Source organism: Paroedura picta, chromosome 2, assembly GCF_049243985.1.
Source record: "Paroedura picta isolate Pp20150507F chromosome 2, Ppicta_v3.0, whole genome shotgun sequence".
In the NCBI taxonomy this organism is placed as follows: domain Eukaryota; kingdom Metazoa; phylum Chordata; class Lepidosauria; order Squamata; family Gekkonidae; genus Paroedura; species Paroedura picta.
The window spans coordinates 96,195,602-96,215,247 of NC_135370.1; the positions used below are offsets into that span (position 1 = coordinate 96,195,602).

The 19,646-nt window shown below is 42.4% G+C and overlaps 1 protein-coding gene across 6 annotated transcripts in view; it reads right to left on the reverse strand.

Annotated features, from left to right (window-relative positions):
• The window catches only part of DENND5A (DENN domain containing 5A), an 82,067-nt gene extending 63,084 nt beyond the window's left edge, over nt 1-18,983 (reverse strand). For 2 of the 6 annotated variants that reach the window (XM_077321756.1, XM_077321755.1), the window contains exon 1: nt 18,679-18,983. In XM_077321756.1, the coding sequence (XP_077177871.1) occupies nt 18,679-18,817 (139 nt within the window). In that variant the 5' untranslated portion in view covers nt 18,818-18,983. The remainder of the gene's footprint in view (nt 1-18,678) is intronic. The other 4 variants (XM_077321760.1, XM_077321758.1, XM_077321757.1 and 1 more) reach the window with 3 other exon arrangements.
• Between the last annotated feature and the right edge of the window lie 663 nt (nt 18,984-19,646).

The following is a 19,646-nucleotide window of genomic DNA, read 5'->3' on the forward strand; positions in this document are numbered from 1 at the left end:
CATACAAAATTGTTCAGTCACAGCAAGACAGATTATGTGTGAAAACATATAGCTATTAGCAAGAGTTCTACTTTTAACACTGAATATTAAAAAGATGGCGTCTGAGAAACAGAGTAAACCTGTATACCACACAGTATACCACACAGAAAGCTGCTTGGAAGAAAGGCAAAATATATTTAAATATTTAATTCCGATTCGAAGGCAGGCACAGAGACTGCCAATTCCGAGTGTGATGCCTCCTCCTATCTAAAGAGCAGATATCATCACAAATGCCTCCCCCATTTAGATGGAGTTGCCTGTTCAACAAGCACCACCCTCATTGCTTTGCCCTCCCTTTCATTTGGCAGGAAATCAACATTTATCAGATAAGGATATAAAATACTGAATTAATAGTATTAATCTAATGAGTTATATAATATTGAAATGGTTACAAATAGGCATTGTGATACATGTTGGTCCTTCCCTAACATTTCAGATCCTGCTACAGATCAAGATAGGCAGCAAAAATCACAATACCCTGCTTTACCATTGTGCAGCGTAAGTCCCACACAGCCCTCCTTGCTGGAAACTGAAAAGGCAACTTTGATCACCACTGTATTAATAATATAGATCCCCTGCACATTGAAGTTATAACCATGCAGAAGGCAGATCACACCAATACTAATCAAACCACACTAAAACATGACTTAGGCAGATCAAGATTCAAGAGGGGGGATCCAAGCCTTTCAAAACTTGCAGCCAGTCTTGAGTCCTGATTTTGCTTTGCCTTCTGTGCTGCCCACCATCCACAGCCTATCAGGTGCTGCAATCCTGTCTCTTTATTCTGCTATTTCTACTGGATGAGCAGAGGGCACTTTCAGTTGCTGCAAACCTCAGTTGCAGAATTCTGCTTAAAAGCCAGTGGGCCCCGGACAAGCCTCTGCAGGCACAGACTGCCTCAATTTGTTCAAGATATTAAGGGCTGGATACATAATGGTTGCATCTGCCATCACCATTAACCAAAATTAGTTTAAAATACAGTTAGTGGATTAACCAACGTTTAGTGCAACATACAATCCAAAACTAATCAGACTGTTCTTGGAATTCCAAATTCACTACTTCCAGTGACAGCTGACTACAACAGGAACAGCAAAGTTTGTTTGCCAGTCTGCAATTATGACTCTGTACAGGGGAAGGGAAGTTAGAGGCTATCATGCAAAGTATGATTAAAATCAAATTTGTATATTCAAATGCAACATCTAGATTTAGTATAAACTAAGATTAGTTAACTGAGATTGTAACTCTAGTTAAGAATCTCAGTTTGTAGTCTTTTTAAAAACTAGTTTGTAGTATTTACCAATCAGTGAGTACAGTGGTTTCCAAACTTTTTGGGCTGCTGCCCCATTGGCTCCCAGGCCACATCCCTAGTGCCCCACCCCCCCACGAATACACACCATGTTGATACAAGAAAAAAAACAACAGGAAATAATGAGAACTCAAATATCCAAAAATTGGTTTCTACTGCACTAGATAGATCCACTACAACAGTTTACAAAGTCAGTTATTCTTTATGTTTGGCCTATTGTTCATCTTGAACAAATAGCCTGCCACTAGTCACTTTCACATACCACAAAACTAAACCTGTTGTGTGTTCCCTCAAATGCTTTTTGCTTGACATTTCTGTACCTCTCTCCTGTAAACAGTTAATCTTCCTATTTTATTATCAATATATTGCATTATATTATTATTTAACAGTCACTGATCTTGCATTTCATCTTTATCCTGTCCATCCAATTTGCACAAATCCTCTGGACAGGAAATATGCACTAACCATTAGCCATACAGTGTTAAAAGTTTATTACTAACAGTGCTACATTCTAGCTCATATTTCTCCCTTTTCCATGCTTTCTTATCTGGCTCTATCAATTAACAGGTGACAGGCAGAACTCCAACTCATATCATTCTCCAGGATGACAAAAGACACTTATAAAGACCGACCTGCTTCATATTTGAGACCTTGTGAGAAAATAAGCTTATTTTTCTCTATAACTTATGCTGAAGAATCACAGGATATCAGGCAATTTGTTTATTTTCTACAAATCAATTAATGAAAAGTAAAATGAATTTACTTAAAGTAGCAGTATCCAATTTGTGCCTCACAGGCAGTTACCATTAACTCATCACAAATGTGTATGTACAATAATATACAATATAGCTATTAATATTGAATATATAACCACTATTTCATACATCACAGTTCTTCCAGTTAGCTCAGCATCAGCTGATTCCTAAATCTGAGCATTTGCAATTCCAAGAACATATAATTAATTACCTGTGATACTTTTGCCAAGATTTTTGCTGATAAAATATTAAGAATATATGGTCTGATCTGGATGTCAATCATAACATCAATACAGCAGAATAAATTCCTAACATATTACCTGATATATTTATGTATTGTTTTGACCCAGTTTCTGTGAGATGTTGACAGGATCCTCTGTTCTGTGAAAGCCCCTACTTCTATCCTGGATCCTTGCCCATCCTGGCTACTAAAATCATGGAAAGACCACATCAACAAACCCATAGGATCTATTATGAATCAGTCACTAACTCAGGGCACCATCCCTCAGTCACTCAAAGAGAGTGATCTGCCCACTACTTTTTAAAAATCCCTAAAGAAAAATGACGTGTCCAATTATCACCGGTCTCTGAGCAAAGTGACTGACAGTACATTAGTAGACCAACTCCAGGATTTCTTGGATAACTAATTTACTCTAGACCCTTTATTAGTCTGGGAGAGAAAGGCTATGAAACAGACTAGCTTTAGTTGACCATCTAAGTATAAACAAAAGCCCTGCCTCTCTGTAGATCCTACTGGATTTATTTGCAGCATTTGTTACAGGAAACAGGAACTGAGACAGCTAGAGCAAGCATGGCAGAAAATTCATGATGAAGCTTCAAGAACATCTTATTAGGTGCTTATGAGATGGCAGTAAATAGTGCAAAAAAAAAAGGGATTACTATTGCCTCCAGTAGCTCACATCCAGCTCTATTAAACAATTCAATATTTGATATCCCTAACTAAAAGATTGTCTAAAATTCTGCAATTGGAGAAAAGCTGAGTCTTCTGTGAGCTTTTTTTTGCAGATTTATCTGATGATTTTGATAGGGAACTGGAAGCCCCTTGGCCATCTCAAGTTCCTTGTTTGGACTGCTTCAGTCTGCTCTCGATTCTGATCTCACCTTAAAAGCTCAAACGGTCTGGGACCTTTGTATCTACTGGACAACCTCTTCCACTACACCCCTCAAAGAGCACTGAGATCAAGCAATCAAAATATGCTCAGTATTCCTGGCCTCAAGGAGGTAAAACTAGCCTCGACCAGGACCAGCCTTGGTTCCAGCCTGGTAGAAAGTTCTGCCTAATGAAATCAAGGCCCTGCCAGACCTTAAACAGTTCCACAGAGCATAAAAGACAGTTGTACTGCCAGGTGTATGGTTGAGGCCTGGAAATAACATCAAGAAATGCTGGCCTCCCTGCCTTTAATCCACCCAATAAGCCCTATAAGAGCTGATTAAGCCCACCCCAAGTTTAAATTCTGGGAAGTGGAAGCAGCTTTTAAATTATTTTAAACCTTAAATTTAAATAATATTTTTATGATTTAAATGCCTAATTTGGGGAACGTTTTATTTATTTTTTAATATTCTTCAATTTTGTAATTATCCACCCTGAGCCACCAGGGAAGGATGGAATACAAGTGTTATTATAATTTAAAACAACAATAGTATATCATGCCATCTTGTTAAGGTGCTTGGAGGCAGAAATGGATATTAAGGGTTGTTGGCTGAATGGGTTCAAATCATTCCTCATGGACTGGACCCAATCATCAGTGGAGAGTTCTCCAGAGAATGCAATTCTACCCACCATGATTTTCAATCGTTATGCAAAGCCCTTAGGACAAATCACTCATAGTTTGGGGGTTGGTTGTCATCAATATGCCTACAATACTCAGTTCTACATATCCTTATCTGACTTCCAGTACAGTCAATAGCTCACTTTGGCATAAAAATGACCTTTAGATTGCCTTCATGCCAATTCGGTGAGGGGAGAGAATTAGTGCCCAAACCCAAGATCAAACTAGGGCCCTTTTGTTTTTCAGCCTAATGCCCTCCAAAGTAAGCTATTGACAATACTGAAAACCAGGCCAGAAAAACAACATATAAAGCTTTCCCTGTTTTTTTAAACTAGGAATCCAAGTCTTGTGAGGGAGCTATACTGATTCCCTTTCTTTAAAAAACATGAATTTGACAAGATGGGGAAAGTAAGCAATGAAGGAGGAAGGAGAACCTTCTGCGCAGACGAATACCGGACATTAAATGCAGCTTGAAGAATCTCTTTTTACAATTTCAAAAAATACACCCAATGTGAAGCTGACCAATAAGGAAACACTAACCACAACGCCCCCCTCCAAAACCTCACACTGATCACTTATTTAAAGTAGTCAGTTGGGAAATATGTCCTCTTTTTTGTTTTTCAAAATATGGTAACCCCAATTATACATACTACAGGTTTGATATAAAATTCTAATTTTTCATTCATGAAGTTAAAGATGTCAAATTATTTCAACAAAGCTGAAAACTATGAGTTTGTTTTTAAGTTAAAGTCCATTTAAAAGTTAAATTTGAGCAGCTTTGCACTTAGCAAATATTTTGGCTATCTAACATTCAGACCTGTAAAATTGGAACTGCAGAAGTAATTTATAATCTTTATTCTCAAACTCACACTTTTAAAGCTGCCCAACACAAAAAACATGGTGTCACAATGCTGTGCATAAAGCAGTGTATCATAGTAGCCTGTAGCTTCAAAAAGGCTTCAGCAGAGTACAGCTGCTCTTACTTACATCAGCCTCTCCATTCTTTACTGCAATATCAGCTACCATAGCACGTCTGCCTTAGTTCCCAAAGAAACAAAAGAGCTCTTTAGTATTCCAGAACATGGGGAACAACACAGACTTCAGGGCAAAGAACTGGATTATCTAGGGTAACGTTTAGAACTCAAACAGGTTCAATTACAACCTACTCTTACCATCCTATATCTGCTGCAGTTACAAAAAATAAAAGCCTTTTCATATGGTATAAAGGCTTCCCCACAACCTTCAATGTAATAACAACATATATTTAATGTGTATACAAGAGCTATACCACTACTAGTGTCAAAGATCATTCATTTGAAAACATGCTATATAGTAAATGTGCTGGAATTAGAACTACATCCAGTTTACTAATGGAAATAACTACTCTGCGGGCCAAATTAGATGAATGTACATAAACATGAAAGATGTGAATAAATAAAGAAGAGTTGAGAGATCTGAATTTAACATGAAAAGAAAGGCATGGGTAGGGAAAGCTCAAACCTTCTCCCCTCCTGCACTTCACACTGTTGTGTTTCATTGCTCCAAGCTTTTTCCTCCCCAGCATAGTGACTTCCAATATAAATCAGTTAAGTACATCAAGATAAAGTGGGGGATTCAGCACCTCTCATCTACGTGCTTCTTTTCATAGCAAAATTGACACTACCTATTCATCATACATTAATAGAAAAAATGCTCGAATATATGTGGCTGATCCACTACACCTAGGTGTAAACTGCACAGAGGTTTTATTCCAATCCCAGGTCGATTCAGTCCCTGCCGTCTACAAAGAACGTGATTTCTGTTTTGATTTTGGGCAATTTATATTTTCCTTCTGCAACAAGAGGGATTGATCTGGAGTGACCCTACCTTTATTGTGCAATATCTTAGAGTGCTTTTAATGCTCAATATTTTTAAAAAGCGAATTGAGAAAGCAGGCTGTTTTCAATCTGGGTAGAGAACCCCTGATTGGCCAAAGCTGCTCATGTGACAAGCTTGCCTTAAAGGACAAGCCCCTAATTTCTCTCAACTTCGGTTGGTCTTGGATTTTTCCCCCTCCTCTGCCTTCTTCGATCCTCTCCCCCCCCCCCCCAAATAAAAGAAAGAAGTTCCCTGCTTGGTTCCTCCCCCCCAGTCAAGAAAAGAAAGAAAGAGGGTTGGCTTCCCCCCCTTTCTGAACTACCCTAACCACGTGTAGAAAACTTTATTGTTTCAATGGGGAGTTGGGGGAAGAGGAAGACCCGAGTTCAAATCGATCTGAATTCAACAGGATTGACAAAGTGCAGACTCTGCCCTAGTTTGCCCATCACAGGAACTGCATAAGAGACTAGTAATGAACTCACAGAAGACTGCAAGTGTTAATTTAAAATATTTCCAAGCAGCCTCTCAACCAGTTTCTGAGACAGTTCAGAAGATGGGGAAAAAAACACATGTAAAAGATCAGCATCAATTCAATGAAAATCAGCAGCTGTTAAAGCAAAAATTTCTAACCCAAGAACATTTCAGTAAAGACCAATGACAAAAGACAAATCATCAAGAAATGCCTTGGAAGGAGGGGTGTGGCTAAAGATGTCGTCCTGAGAGGGTGGCAGGGCATCTGCTCTGCTATCTCTGAAGCCTGACAGGGGTCAATTGCGCAAGCAATTGGCAGAAAAGAGGAGGGGTACGCAAACCCCACCTTACCTTTCTACCCAGAAAGTTCTTGGGGCCGTCTCCAATCCTTTAGGGAGTATATCTCCCTGGATTATAGGCTGTCAGCGTTCCAGGTCCAGAGGACGACTGCCATTTTCTATCTCGGACTTTCTTTTCTTTCTTTAATCTTAAAGTATCTGCTTCAACCCTACACAATGATTTACCACAAATGAACGTTTTGAACTGAGGGGAGGACATCGGCTGAGTTCCAAAACATCATTTACTGCAAGTATCTCTTGTTTTTTTTTCTCTGTCTCTCTTCCTGCATCAAAGCCCTTTGTTTCCCCCCTCTTCTTACTCTGCTCTGCCCGAAGCCACCTCGTTATGAGGCAGGCTAATTCTCCTAACTAAGCATAAGAAGGACTCAAATCAACTCGAATTAATTGGCAAAAGCTCTTATTGTAATTGTTTTGGTTTTCGGAAATAAGAGATAAGAGCTGTGAATGGGAAGATCTCACGAGAACTCTGTGCCAGCACGAGAATACCTGCCTTAACTGACTTCAATACGTCACATGCCAGAGGATAAAACAGAGGACCTCTACTGGCCACTTGTAAAATTGTTTGAGGCCGGGGTTTTTTTAAGTCAAAAACATGTCTATGTTAAAAAGATTGGCTCATCTAATAGAGATACAAACCCAAGATTACAAAGTATTTATAGATGGATTGGTCAAAAATATCTCCAAGGAGATCCAAGATGGCAAGGAAGAAGTCTCCAACAGGAATGATGGATCAATAACAGTGGCTGATGACAGCTTTAAACAAGGTGGAAAACCAACAGCAGAAGAGAAATCTGAAATTCATATCTTCAAGGAGATCCAAGATGCCAAGGAAGAAGTCTTTAACAGGAATGATGGATCAATAACAGTGGCTGATGACAGCTCTAAACAAGGTGGAAAACCAACAGCAGAAGAGAAATCTGAAATTCATATTTTCAAGGAGATCCAAGATGCCAAGGAAGAAGTCTTTAACAGGAATGATGGATCAATAACAGTGGCTGATGACAGCTCTAAACAAGGTGGAAAACCAACAGTAGAAGAGAAATCTGAAATTCTGGAGACGGAAAATGGGATGCCGGAGTTCTGCAGCCCAGATAAGGACACCCTTTTTAAAAAGACATACAGCCATCTCAAAGCAACAGTGTACAAAAATCAATCAAAAGAACTATGGATCTGCAGTGAAAGTAACCGATTTAAAGGAGCTCTTTGGGGAAAAAATTGTATTGATACTGGAGTCCAGGAGGTGCAATGGCCTCAAGATTTATCGATGCATATTCTGCGGGAAAGAGTACAACTGCACTTTCTACGCCAAAGGCCAATGGGACAGAATATAAGTCTACGGGAACGACAAGATGTAGCAAGCCTCGAGATGAGACCCCCTTAAGAAGACCGAAAGCTCATATTGTTTTATGTTTAATGTTATACTGTATTCTATATTTCTATTTTTATGAAAAAGGGGAAGCAGTGTCTCTTTCTCTCGTTTCTTGTTTCTTTTCCTTTGTAGGCATATAGGTAATATAATCATTAGTGTTGGAAATATAAAATGGGGTTCTCCTTATTAGGTTCTCCTTATTACACTGACCTGTAGAAAATGTTTAATGTTAAGCTTTCAACTTAAATCTGAAAATATACCTGTCAGGATGGCTCTTAGAATGGGTCAAGTATAAATTGTTTTGTAGATGTATAAGAATTAAGGATAAGGAGAAGCTATAGAAGACTGAAAGCTTATATTGCTCTATGTTTAATGTTAAGCATTTAATCTAAACCTGGAAATCTTATTATTCTCTGTATTAACAACATATACTGTATCCTACATTGCTATTTTTATGAAAAAGGGGAAGCAGTGCCTTTTTTCTCTCTTGTTCCTTTTCCTTAGTAGGCATATAGGTAATATAATCGTTAGTGTTGGAAATATAAAATGGGGCTTTCCCCCCTTATTTTTTTTATTGGTGTATTGTTATAGGGCCAAAGCTCATATTGACCTGTCAGGATGGCTCTTAGAATGGGTCAAGTATAAATGGTTTGTAGATGTATCTGTATTAAGGATAAGGAGAAATTATGAAATCCTTTTGTAATTTTTTTTCTTTGTACATCTTTAAGGCAAAGCCCTACTTTCCTCTCCCTTCATCAGGGTATTGATACAGGGCCAAAACTCATACTGTTCTATAAGAAATGTTTAATGTTAAGCATCTAACTTAAACCTAGAAATATCTGCCAGGATAGCTCTTAGATTGTATCAAGCAGTTAACGTGAGGTCTACGATCTCTCAAGTAAGTTGATTAATAATAACTTTTCTTTTGTATATCTAAACAGGCCTTTTTTTTTAAAATGTAGTGGAAATGTGGATGGCTCTTAGACTCATGGCTCTTAGAGTTTTGGGCAAAAGTTTATATCACTGTGGAGTCAATGTGGGGTCGTATATTTTCAAATGATGATTATATTTTATTTACTGCTTTTTGTATCAATAACTCATGTTGCATCCTATATTTCTATCTTTATGAAAATAAAAAAATCATTACAATTAAAAAATAACAGAATGATAGCAAAAAAAGAGAAAGAAATGCCTTGGAAGAATAAGAATGCTATCATGCAATGAGAGCCAGTTTGGTGTAGTGGTTAGGAGTGCGGACTTCTAATGTGGCATGCTGGGTTCGATTCTGCATTCTGCATTCTGCATTCTTCTTCTATGCTTAAAATTCAAGTAAGCAAGCCCTATGTGAACTGCTGTAGCGAGAAAGTTTCATAGGCAGGAGATCTCTTCTCTTCTCTTGCAGCCACCTATCTATGGATGAGGACACACAGAGTAATGGGTCTGATGTACCTGGAGTACTGTGTGCAGTTCTGGAGGCCTCACTTCAAGAAGGACGTAGATAAAATTGAGAGGGTACAGAGGAGAGCAACGAAGATGATCTGGGGCCAAGGGACCAAGCCCTATGAAGATAGGTTGAGGGACTTGGGAATGTTCAGCCTGGAGAAAAGGAGGTTGAGAGGGGACATGATAGCCCTCTTTAAGTATTTGAGAGGGCAGAATGTTGTTTCCGTTGGCTGCAGAGGAAAGGACACGCAGTAATGGGTTTAAACTACAAGTACAACGATATAGGGTAGATATCAGGAAAAAAAATTTCACAGAGTAGTTCAGCAGTGGAACAGGCTGCCTAAGGAGGTGGTGAGCTCCCCCTCACTGGCAGTCTTCAAGCAAAGGTTGGATACACACTTTTCTTGGATGCTTTAGGATGCTTAGGGCTGATCCTGCATTGAGCAGGGGGTTGGACTAGATGGCCTGTATGGCCCCTTCCAACTCTATGATTCTATGATTCTATGATTTTAAGAAGAAAGCAGCCCCACAAGTACCCTGCAGACAGAAAGTTAGTATGTCAAAAAGCAACCACCAGGGCTTTAAGCTGTGTTTAGAAATAAACTGGCAGTATTATACAAGTTATAATCTCATAGCTGCATTCTGCACCAACAGGAATTTTCAGATAATCTTCAAGTACAGCACTACATAAAATGCATTACAACAGCCAACGTAGCTGTGATCACAGCATGGATAACAGAAGCTGGATCTCATTTCGCATGATGGGTCACAAAAGGCAAATCAGCTAAGATTTCTAAAAACCACTTGAAGAAGCAGAGCTATTCGTAACCCCAAGCTCCAAAGCTGTACTTCAGGGAAAGGCAACCCCATTGTCTAATTAACTACTGCCCTCCAATAGCATCTAAATTAAGGTGACCAGATTTTAACATTGGTAAAGCGGGACACCATTGACCGGGGGGGGGGGGGGGGGGTCTTGATTAAAAATTTGGTCCATGGAGCAACAAAAAGTTTCATAGAACGCATAGAATGCAAAAATAGTATTGTAAAATATATATTTTTAATTTCAACATAAGTACAATTTGCCAGGTACCCCCAGATGTCCCTCCAAAAGTGTGACAATCTGGTCACCTTAATCTAAATCTTGCCAATTGATTGGAAATAACTTTATGAGAACAAAACACCTAATTTTGATGAAAAGGACTGTCAATCGATGTAACTGATAACAATTTAGTCTACATTTCTGAACAACCTTCCCCAGCAGTTTTATGCAATGTTAAAATAGGGGGGGGGGAGAAGAGCTGGGTTTTTATACTCTACTTTTCACTATTCAAAGGGGTTCCAAAGTAGCTTACCTTTCCCTTGCTCTCCCCACAATAGATACCCTGTGAGGTAGGTGAGGTTGAGAGACCTCTAAAAAAACTGAAACTAGCTGAAGGTCACTCTGCTGGCTGCATGTGGAAGAGTGAGGAATCAAACCCAGTTCTCCAGATTAGAGTCCATCATGCTTTAACTACTACACCACATTGGTTCACTGGGACAAAACAGAACCCTGCAGGACCCCATAATACAAGTGCTGCTGGGTCAAGCTGTAGTCCCAAAACACTCTATCCATCAGCCCATACAATGGTTGAACTTGAATGTCCCTGAGAGATCCCAGAGAATCAAAAGAATATCCCAGCAAAGCCATCAGGATGATTAAGGCAGTTTCAGCCCCAAAACTATTCTGAAACTGATTTGTATTAAATTACCTTTAAGAAAGTCTGGTCTGCCCATATTTTGAGCCAACTCACTGATCCTACACAAGGCTAGTCTTTATAAAGAAACACACTGGGGCCTGTGGTCTAGTTGCACATGTGGGGGGGGGGGAGAAAAAGAAAAGAAAGTCTGGTGCTACCAAGCTATGCATTGGCTCCATTAGATATTTGGCATTAAGGAAGAATTAGTGCCACTTTCCCTCTACCCTGGTCACACTGAAGAATAATACTAGTCAATTTTGTGTGGAGTAGCCAGCATATAATTGCTTTAGTGTCAAGTTTGGCTGTATGCAACCTAAGTAAAAATTTCTCAATTTAGCCGCAAATTATACATCCCACACAAATCTGTGCAATGGAATCCTGATGACCCCATTTTAAACAAGTCAGGTTGCTTCTTGGGGTAGGAGCTGAAGTGGTACTTAATCTATTATTCTCCCATGGTATTGTCACAAACCTGGGATGCAATTCCAAGGGGCACAAAACAGAGACATTTATTGATAAAAAGTCCAGAAGCTGTTTATTGAAATCCACAGAGAGCAGAGATAGCTAGGCATTGCTATGAACAAGTTACTGAGAAAAAATAGGATTTATATAGACAATTCCTCTTCCCTCCTATTCACACATTTTGTGCACCAAAACTATTTCCCGCAGAGTAAATCCAGTGTAGAGAGTTTACAGCCTGGTGCAAATGACCTGGCCAGAAGCCACCATCCCCAGGCTAAATGAGACTAGGTCTGGCCAGGAGCTGCTTTCCTGTTGCCCAGGAAAATCGGGGGCGGGGGGGGGGGGGGAGAACAGGCCTGGGGGGAGGGAGTGTCCTTAAAATGCTGTCCCCAAATATGGAACCTGAATACTGGTATTCCCAAGAATTTCTAGTAGCATCCCAGATACCAGAATATATCAATAAGATCTTTTTGAGGGTATATTTAAATTGGATATATCTGAAATTGGTCCTGGCTGTTCAGCTATTTTATTTATTTATTAGTATTATTATTATTATTATTATTATTATTAATTAGATTTATTTCCTGCCACTCCCCGTAGGCTCGTGGCGGGTCACAATAGTCTTATCCCCATTAAAATACCCATTAAAAGACTTTAAAACAATCCTAACATGGTGGAAGCTCTCATTATTCCTATCCCCTGCTATCAGAGCAACAGGGAGGGTGGGAAGGAGATCTAACTTACTAGGTCCAGGGGGGGGGGGGAATGCTGGCAGTCATTCGCTGACCCTGGCCTCAACCAAAAACCTGGCGGAAGAGCTCCGTCTTGCAGGCCCTGCAGAAAGCTGGTAAATCCTGCAGGGCCCGCAGCTCACCCAGGAGCTCATTCCACCAGGTAGGGGCCAGGACCGAAAAGGCCCTGGCCCAGGTCGAGGTCAGGCACGCTTCTCTAGGACCAGGAACGATCAGGAGATTCTCCCCCGCTGAGCGTAAAGCCCTGCGGAGGATATAGGGCAGTAGGCGGTCCCTCAGGTATGTGGGTCCCAACCCGCGTATAGCCTTAAAGGTCAAAACCAGAACCTTGAACCTGATCCGGGCAGCAATTGGCAACCAATGCAGCTGCCTCAGCACAGGCTGGATATGGGCCCTCCAAGGTGTACCAGTGAGGACCCGAGCAGCTGCGTCTTGCACTAGCTGGAGTTTCCGAAACAGAGACAAGGGTAGGCCAGCATAGAGTGAGTTACAGAAATCTATTCTGGAGGTGACTGTCGCATGGATCACTGTAGCCAAGTGGTCAGGGGACAGGTAGGGCTAGTAGTCGGGCCTGGCGAAGATAGAAAAATGCCTGACCCGCTACTCTCTTGACCTGAGCCTCCATAGTCAGGGAGGTATCAATGGTCACCCCCAGATTCCTGGCCTGGGGCGCGATGGTAAGTTGCGCTCCTGCCAGGGTGGGTAACCGCGCTGCCTGGTCCTGCCCTCTGCCTCCCAGCCACAGGACCTCCGTCTTGGAGGGGTTGAGTTTCAGGCGACTCTGCTCGAACCATTCAGTCACTGCTTCCAAACATCTGGCGAATGGTTCCGGGCGGCCGTCTATGAGGAGATAGAGCTGGGTGTCATCGGCGTACTGGTGGCAAAACTCTGTACCAGTTGGGCCAGAGGGCGCATAGATATTGAATAACGTGGGGGAGAGGACTGCGCCCTGCGGTACCCCACAAGGGAGTCTGTAGGGACGCGAGAACTCTTCCCCCACCGCAACCCTCTGGGTCCGGTTCTGGAGAAAGGAGCATATCCAGCGCAAGGCAAAAGGAGCGTATCCAGCGCAATTTTCCACTTGTGCTTTGTATCCCCGTGCCGGCGAGGCGATGGATCAGAAGGTCGTGATTCACGATGTCAAAGGCCAGCGATAGGTCCAAAAGGACCAACACGGCCGACTCAGCTCTGTCCAGCTGGCGACGGAGATCATCCAAAAGGGCGACCAACACCATCTCCACCCCGTGGTCAGGACGGAAGCCCAACTGATATGGATCGAGAGCCGAATTAAAAATGGCACAATTAAAATGGCACAATTAAAAATGCCTTTAAGTCTTAAACGTCTTGGGCTCAGATTATTTGAAGACTGCCTCCTCTCATATTTTCCTACTTACCAGTTAAGTAGGGAAGCTCCTGCACTAGGCATTTGACTGAGGTTAATCCAACCAAGAAACATCTGGAAGTCCCCCTCAAATCATACTCTCCATAATCTGAACATTTCTGACCTCCCTAGGGGCTTTATTAAAGTTGTTCTATCAAATTTTTTCAATGAGTTAAATTATGATATGAAATTATGATAACCTGTTATATCTACTGTTGGAATTGTTGTTGATATATTATTGTGACTACTAGGAACAAAGCCCATTTTTAATGGGCATTATGGGCATGTGGAGGGTTGGGGAGAAGGCAGGGGGGGCGGGCGCAGTGCAGGACGCCCGACAGACCCAGCAGGCTCCAGGCCGGTCCGGAGCTTCCTGTGTGGCAAATGGACAGCCCTGACGCGGCTGTGCCGCGGTCCGGGCTATCCCTTTGGGGCGCAGGAAGCCCGACAGGCCCGGCAGACTCCAAGCCAGGTCTGGAGCGTCCATTGTGGCAAAGGGACACAGGGAGGGCAGCGCTCGGCGCAGAGATAAGACCATGGCGGGCGAGTTGGGGACTTGGCAGGCCCAGTCTTCGAGGCGTGGTGAAGGCGTCCCAGGCATCATGTGAGACCTTTTGGCGAACGGCGGTATATAAATCCAAATAAATAAATAAATAAATAAATAAATGTGGCAGCCCTCCCCGCCCACGGGCCGTGGCTCGTGGGCGGGAAAGGAGCAGTGAGGCTGCCCTGCTCCTTTCCCCAGTGCGAAGGGACCCTGGCCAGTGGACTTACCTCCGGGGAAGCCTCTTCCCTTAGCGTGGCAACTCCCTGGCCGGGCCAGCTGAGGATGGGCCAAGCGGCCAATGGGGAGCCACGCCGCTTGGCCCTGGAGTGACACTCTGAGTTTGGCCCCCCCGAGTTTTTATCACAGACTCGGACCGCTCCTTCTCCTCCCCTTTACCCCTTAGGCTTTTATTTATACTGCTCCGCAGGACTGATCTTTCAAGTGCAAGCACTCTTCGTCAGACATATATGTCTTCATGGAGAATCAACACACACACCTTGTTCTAACTACCTTACATTCATTATATTTTTGCAAAAAGCCTACAAATTGGCCCACCATTTCATTATTTCTTAACTAGAATGGATCCATTTATAACGCTGCTAAGAGTTCCAGTAGCAAATGCCTGTTTGCTATAGTGAGTTTTGGTTACTAAGACATCATTGAGGAGCTGTGTTCAAAGCCAACTTCCCTGGAGCACAGCGGTATGCACCAATCAGATTATTTTTAGTTGTTTTGTTTTATTTTAGGAACCCTATTTTCCTTCTTTTTCTTCTCTGCTTTGTAATGCCAACGCCTTGCTCTAGCAATTGCTTCATATTAGACAAATTGTTTCAGTAGCACAAAGAAGCTTTTATAGCTAAAAATATATTTAGTGGAGCAAAAGCTACACAATACTCTTCACTCTTGTCAATATATTTTTCAGGATCCACTGGATTTTAAAGATTCCATAGGACTGAAACAACATATTTCAAAGGTATAACTTTCAAAATGCAAAGGTTAAAAGTTGCAAAAAGCCAAACAAAAACATAGAAGTAACCAGCCCTCTTAGCTTTTTACTTCATAACCATTTATTTTTAATGCTGAATTTTTTTAAAAAAAAAATTTTAATTTAAAAATATTTTTAAATATTAATTTTATGAGACTATATAATTTCATATTCTCTTAACATGATTTATGGTAGAGCCTAATCACCCTTAATTTTGATGGGTTTATAATTCACACAGAGCCAGGTTATAGAAAATACCAAACTTGTAAAAGTATTAAAAACATTAGCTGTACAAGACATTTTTTTAAACAGCTGAATTTACCAAATTAGTTCCTCTAAGTGGAAACAATCTCTTGGTAGTGGAAGCAACAAGAATAAAGTTATAGCAATTGTGCCAAACCAGTGATGTTGCTGAGCCCTGCAGCGTCATTTCCTGCCTTCTGACAAGGTAGATATTGGTGGCATTTATGTTTTATGTACAGAAAAAACATCATGACCTGGATAGCCTGATCTCATCAGATCTCAGAAACGAAGCAGGCTAATCCCTAGTTAGTTTTTGGATACGACACTACCCAGGAAGTCCAGGGTTGCAACGCAAGGGCAGGCAGTGTGTAAACCATCTCTGAACACCTCTTGCCTCGAAAATTCCACAGCTGAGGTCTCCAACCTTTTTGAGGCTATGGTCACTTTTCAAATTCTGACATAGCATGGTACAAAATGACTACCACTATTTTAAAAACAAGGGTCACCAAGTTGCAAAATTTAGCAACCTAAATTTAGCAAGGATTTTCAAACTATATGATGGAGGCTAGTAACTGAGCCATACAGACTGCTTCCCAAGCCAAAAAGATAGCTCAAAAAAAAAATCATAGCGGTTTGATGAATATTGCCCATTCTAGTAATATTTGCCACAAGAGCAAGCTATCCTAGTCAACAGGCTCATGTTCAGTTTTAGTGCTATATTTGCCTGTAGATTTTAATATGTCTGTAAATGTTATGACAGTTAAAAAGCTCTAGGAATGCTGATGCAAACAGTGGATGTAGCCTCAATCCTATACATACTTATTTGAAATTAGCACAATAGACCTACTTCTATGTAAACAGACAATTGTTAAAGAAACACATGCAAACAAAAACATAAAAAATGTATCCATTTTTAATTTAAAAATAGAAATATAGTTCTTTGTTAACACCTCATGAGGAATCTTTGAAATCTATTGTTGAAAATCTAGTAAAAACAAAAAAATTCAAAAATAAATTTACTTTTTAAAACTTAATGGTACATAAGTATAAAAACAAACTTTTACACTTAATGGAGTCTTCTACCAGCAAAAAGAGCCTTCCATTGGATATATTATGTATATACTAAATCCAGGCATATCTCAGCGGCACATTAAGAACTCAGTCATATTTGGCTGTTTAAAACAGGTTTAATAACTTTAGTGATAAACTATTTTTAATAAAATTATATAATTACTGTGGCAAACTATCACATTTTTCAGAATGAACAGGGTACATTCTAAACTTAATACCGTAATACTGATTTCTGCCACTTTTTATCTTTTTACAGTAATGGACAACTAAAATTTGAGATGAAGTTTTCCTAGCATGGAGACACACAGTACAATCCTAAAAACAATTAGGAGTAAGCACCATTTTATAGAGCTAGATTCTGAGTAGATTTGTTTAGGATGGCACTGAAAGAGTTGGAAATGAAGATAGGGCATGGACATGAATACAAAATACAACCCTCAATACAAAACACTTATGTAGCATCTCAGAGCTATTGTAGACTAGAGCCTTACCATCCAAAGGATTAGCACAGTAGGCCAAAAGGCCATAAACTACCAGAGATCCAGTAGTGCATTGTGTGTATTTTGAATTCTCAAAATACAAAATATCTTTTTTTTAAGACTAGGGGGTAGGCTGCTAAGTGATGAGTCCCCCCAGGTGACAACTCAGCTGGCCAAGTTTTGTGCCACCGCCATAAAAATCTGATGCTCTAAAGCAGTGGTCCCCAACCTTTTTATCACTGGGGACCGGTCAATGCTTGACAATTTTACTCAGGCCCGGGGGGGGGGTAGTCTTTTGCCGAGGGATGTTGCCGCCTGACCCCTGCTCCACTTCCTTTCCCACTGGCACCACTGACTTTCCGCCACCCGCTGGGGGCACTGTCAGCAGCAGCTATGCCGAGGAGGAGCCCCGGCTGCTAGAGAGCACCAAAGGTGAGCCAGCGGCAGAGTGGCAGGGCAGCCCCCGAGGCAGCAGTCGGGGACGAGGAGGGGCCATGGCCCGGTACCAACTGATCTATGGACTGATACCAGTCTCTGGACCGGGGGTTGGGGACCACTGCTCTAAAGTAGTGTAGTTTTAAGTTCTATTTTATGATCTGTTTTAAATTGTATTATATTAAATGACCATATCCTTTTGATCTTTTATGTAATGACTTCATATAACTTGGTCTGAACGACTGTAATAAAGTTTGATTAATTGATTGATTGGGACTGGGGGAAAAGCTGGCAAGCTTCTAATGGGGGGGGGGGGCGCGAAACTTCCAGGCCACAGTCTTATTATCCTTTTGTCTCTTAACAGCCAGCCAAAGAGAGATGTCTAGAAAACTCAAATGTTTACACTGAGTGTTGTGTTATTTGATTGGTCCTGAATGGCTTACGCTTTTGGATCTTCCAGCTGTTAGTTTAAATTTTTTTGCCTGCACACACCCTTGATTCCAGCTATGAAATCCTTTCTTCTTTCTCCTTGTCCATAAACAGCCTTTCCATCCCATCACAGCCCTTGCTAGGATTTAAGTCATTTTGCATGCTAGCCTCAGCGGGAGACAAGAATATATGGAAAGCAAGCTGTTAATATTGAGGACCGGAAAAAACAGAACAGTGGGTACCAAATCCCCCACCCAAATCACAGTTAACATAATGGTCCTGCTGTTGCAACCACTGTCTAAAACCCTTCAGGAGGAGCTTTTGCACTCTAAAGTGACGCTGAATTATCATAAAGGCCCAACAACGTGGTAGAAAATAACGGTCCTGCTGCCTCCAAAACAAAGCAACCGCGGCGCCAGTTTCCTCCACTCCGCCATCCCTGAGTTCGTCGGAGCCGGCCCATATTAAAGAGGGTGCCAACTGGACCCGATCGGGTCGGCCTCCCGCTGGTTGCCGCGGGCGGGGTCCTTATTTTAGGGGACAAGCTGCACTGATGTCTCTTCCTTGGAGCTGGGCCACCCTTAAGGCCACACACACGTGCACGAGCCCAATCTTGCCGCGCGGGCGATGCCATTAGCCCTCCCGCCCCTCCCGCCCCTGGGCCCGGCAACCGGAGCATCCACCGCTGGCTCCCGGGGAAGAGGCACTGCGACGCCTCCGCCTCCGCCGCCGCACCTCTGAAAGGGGCCGGGCGGACTGCCTCACTCACCGGAGAGCTCGTCCGGCTCCAGCCCAGTCTCCGTGTCCAGCCCACAGATCACGAAGTAGTCGGCAAAGCGGCCAGGGGCAGACGACGACGACGACGACGAGCCGGAGCCGCCGCCGCCGCCGCCGCTTCCTCCGCTCATAGTGGACGGGCCCCTGCGAGGCGAGACGACTCAGGTCGGCCGGCGGGAAGGAAAGAGGGCTCGGGCCGCCGCCGCCGCGGCTTCTGCCTTTCCGGTCGGGACCAGCGCGGCTGCCTCAGCGGCCCCCACTGCTGCCTCCATGACGGAGCGGAGCGGCCAGGGCCGCACGGCATTGTGGGTAGCAGGCCTGACACACGGGCGGGCAAGCGCGCATAGCAGGACCCCTCCCCTCCTTCCCCAGATGTTTTGGAGTCGGGAGGGATGGAAGGGAGAACCGCAATGCTGCACATGCGCAGTGAGGGGAAGGGATGACGTGATGCTTCTTGCCGCCTGGCTCCGAGGGCTGCAGGAGCGTTCGGAGGAGGAAAGTGAGGTATGAAGGGATAAAGCCCATTCTTCTGTCCAGTCCCAGGAGGTTTCCTCCTTTTCAGCACAATGTCGACATAGCCTGACCTATTCGCCAAGACTAGTGCTTCCCTGTAACTACCCCATGCGTCCTTTTCTACGAAATGCCCCTCCCCACCCCGTTTTTCTGTTTGTCAGTGCCACCTAGCAAGTCTTTTCTTATCCTTCTTCCCTTTGTTGGCCCTTTCCTCATCACTATTTGAAAACAACCAGGATCCTCAACTTCATCTAATTTCTCCTACGAAACTCTTGAATCCAGAATTCGTTCCCTTGCAACTGCTTCATTCCTGTCATAAGAGATACTCCTATGTAACACCAAAAGTGATTGCTAAAATTAGAAAAAATTGAAATAACAAATGTTGGAAATATCTAGATAAAGTTGGCTCATTTTATCATATGTGGTGGAAATGTGATAGAGTATACA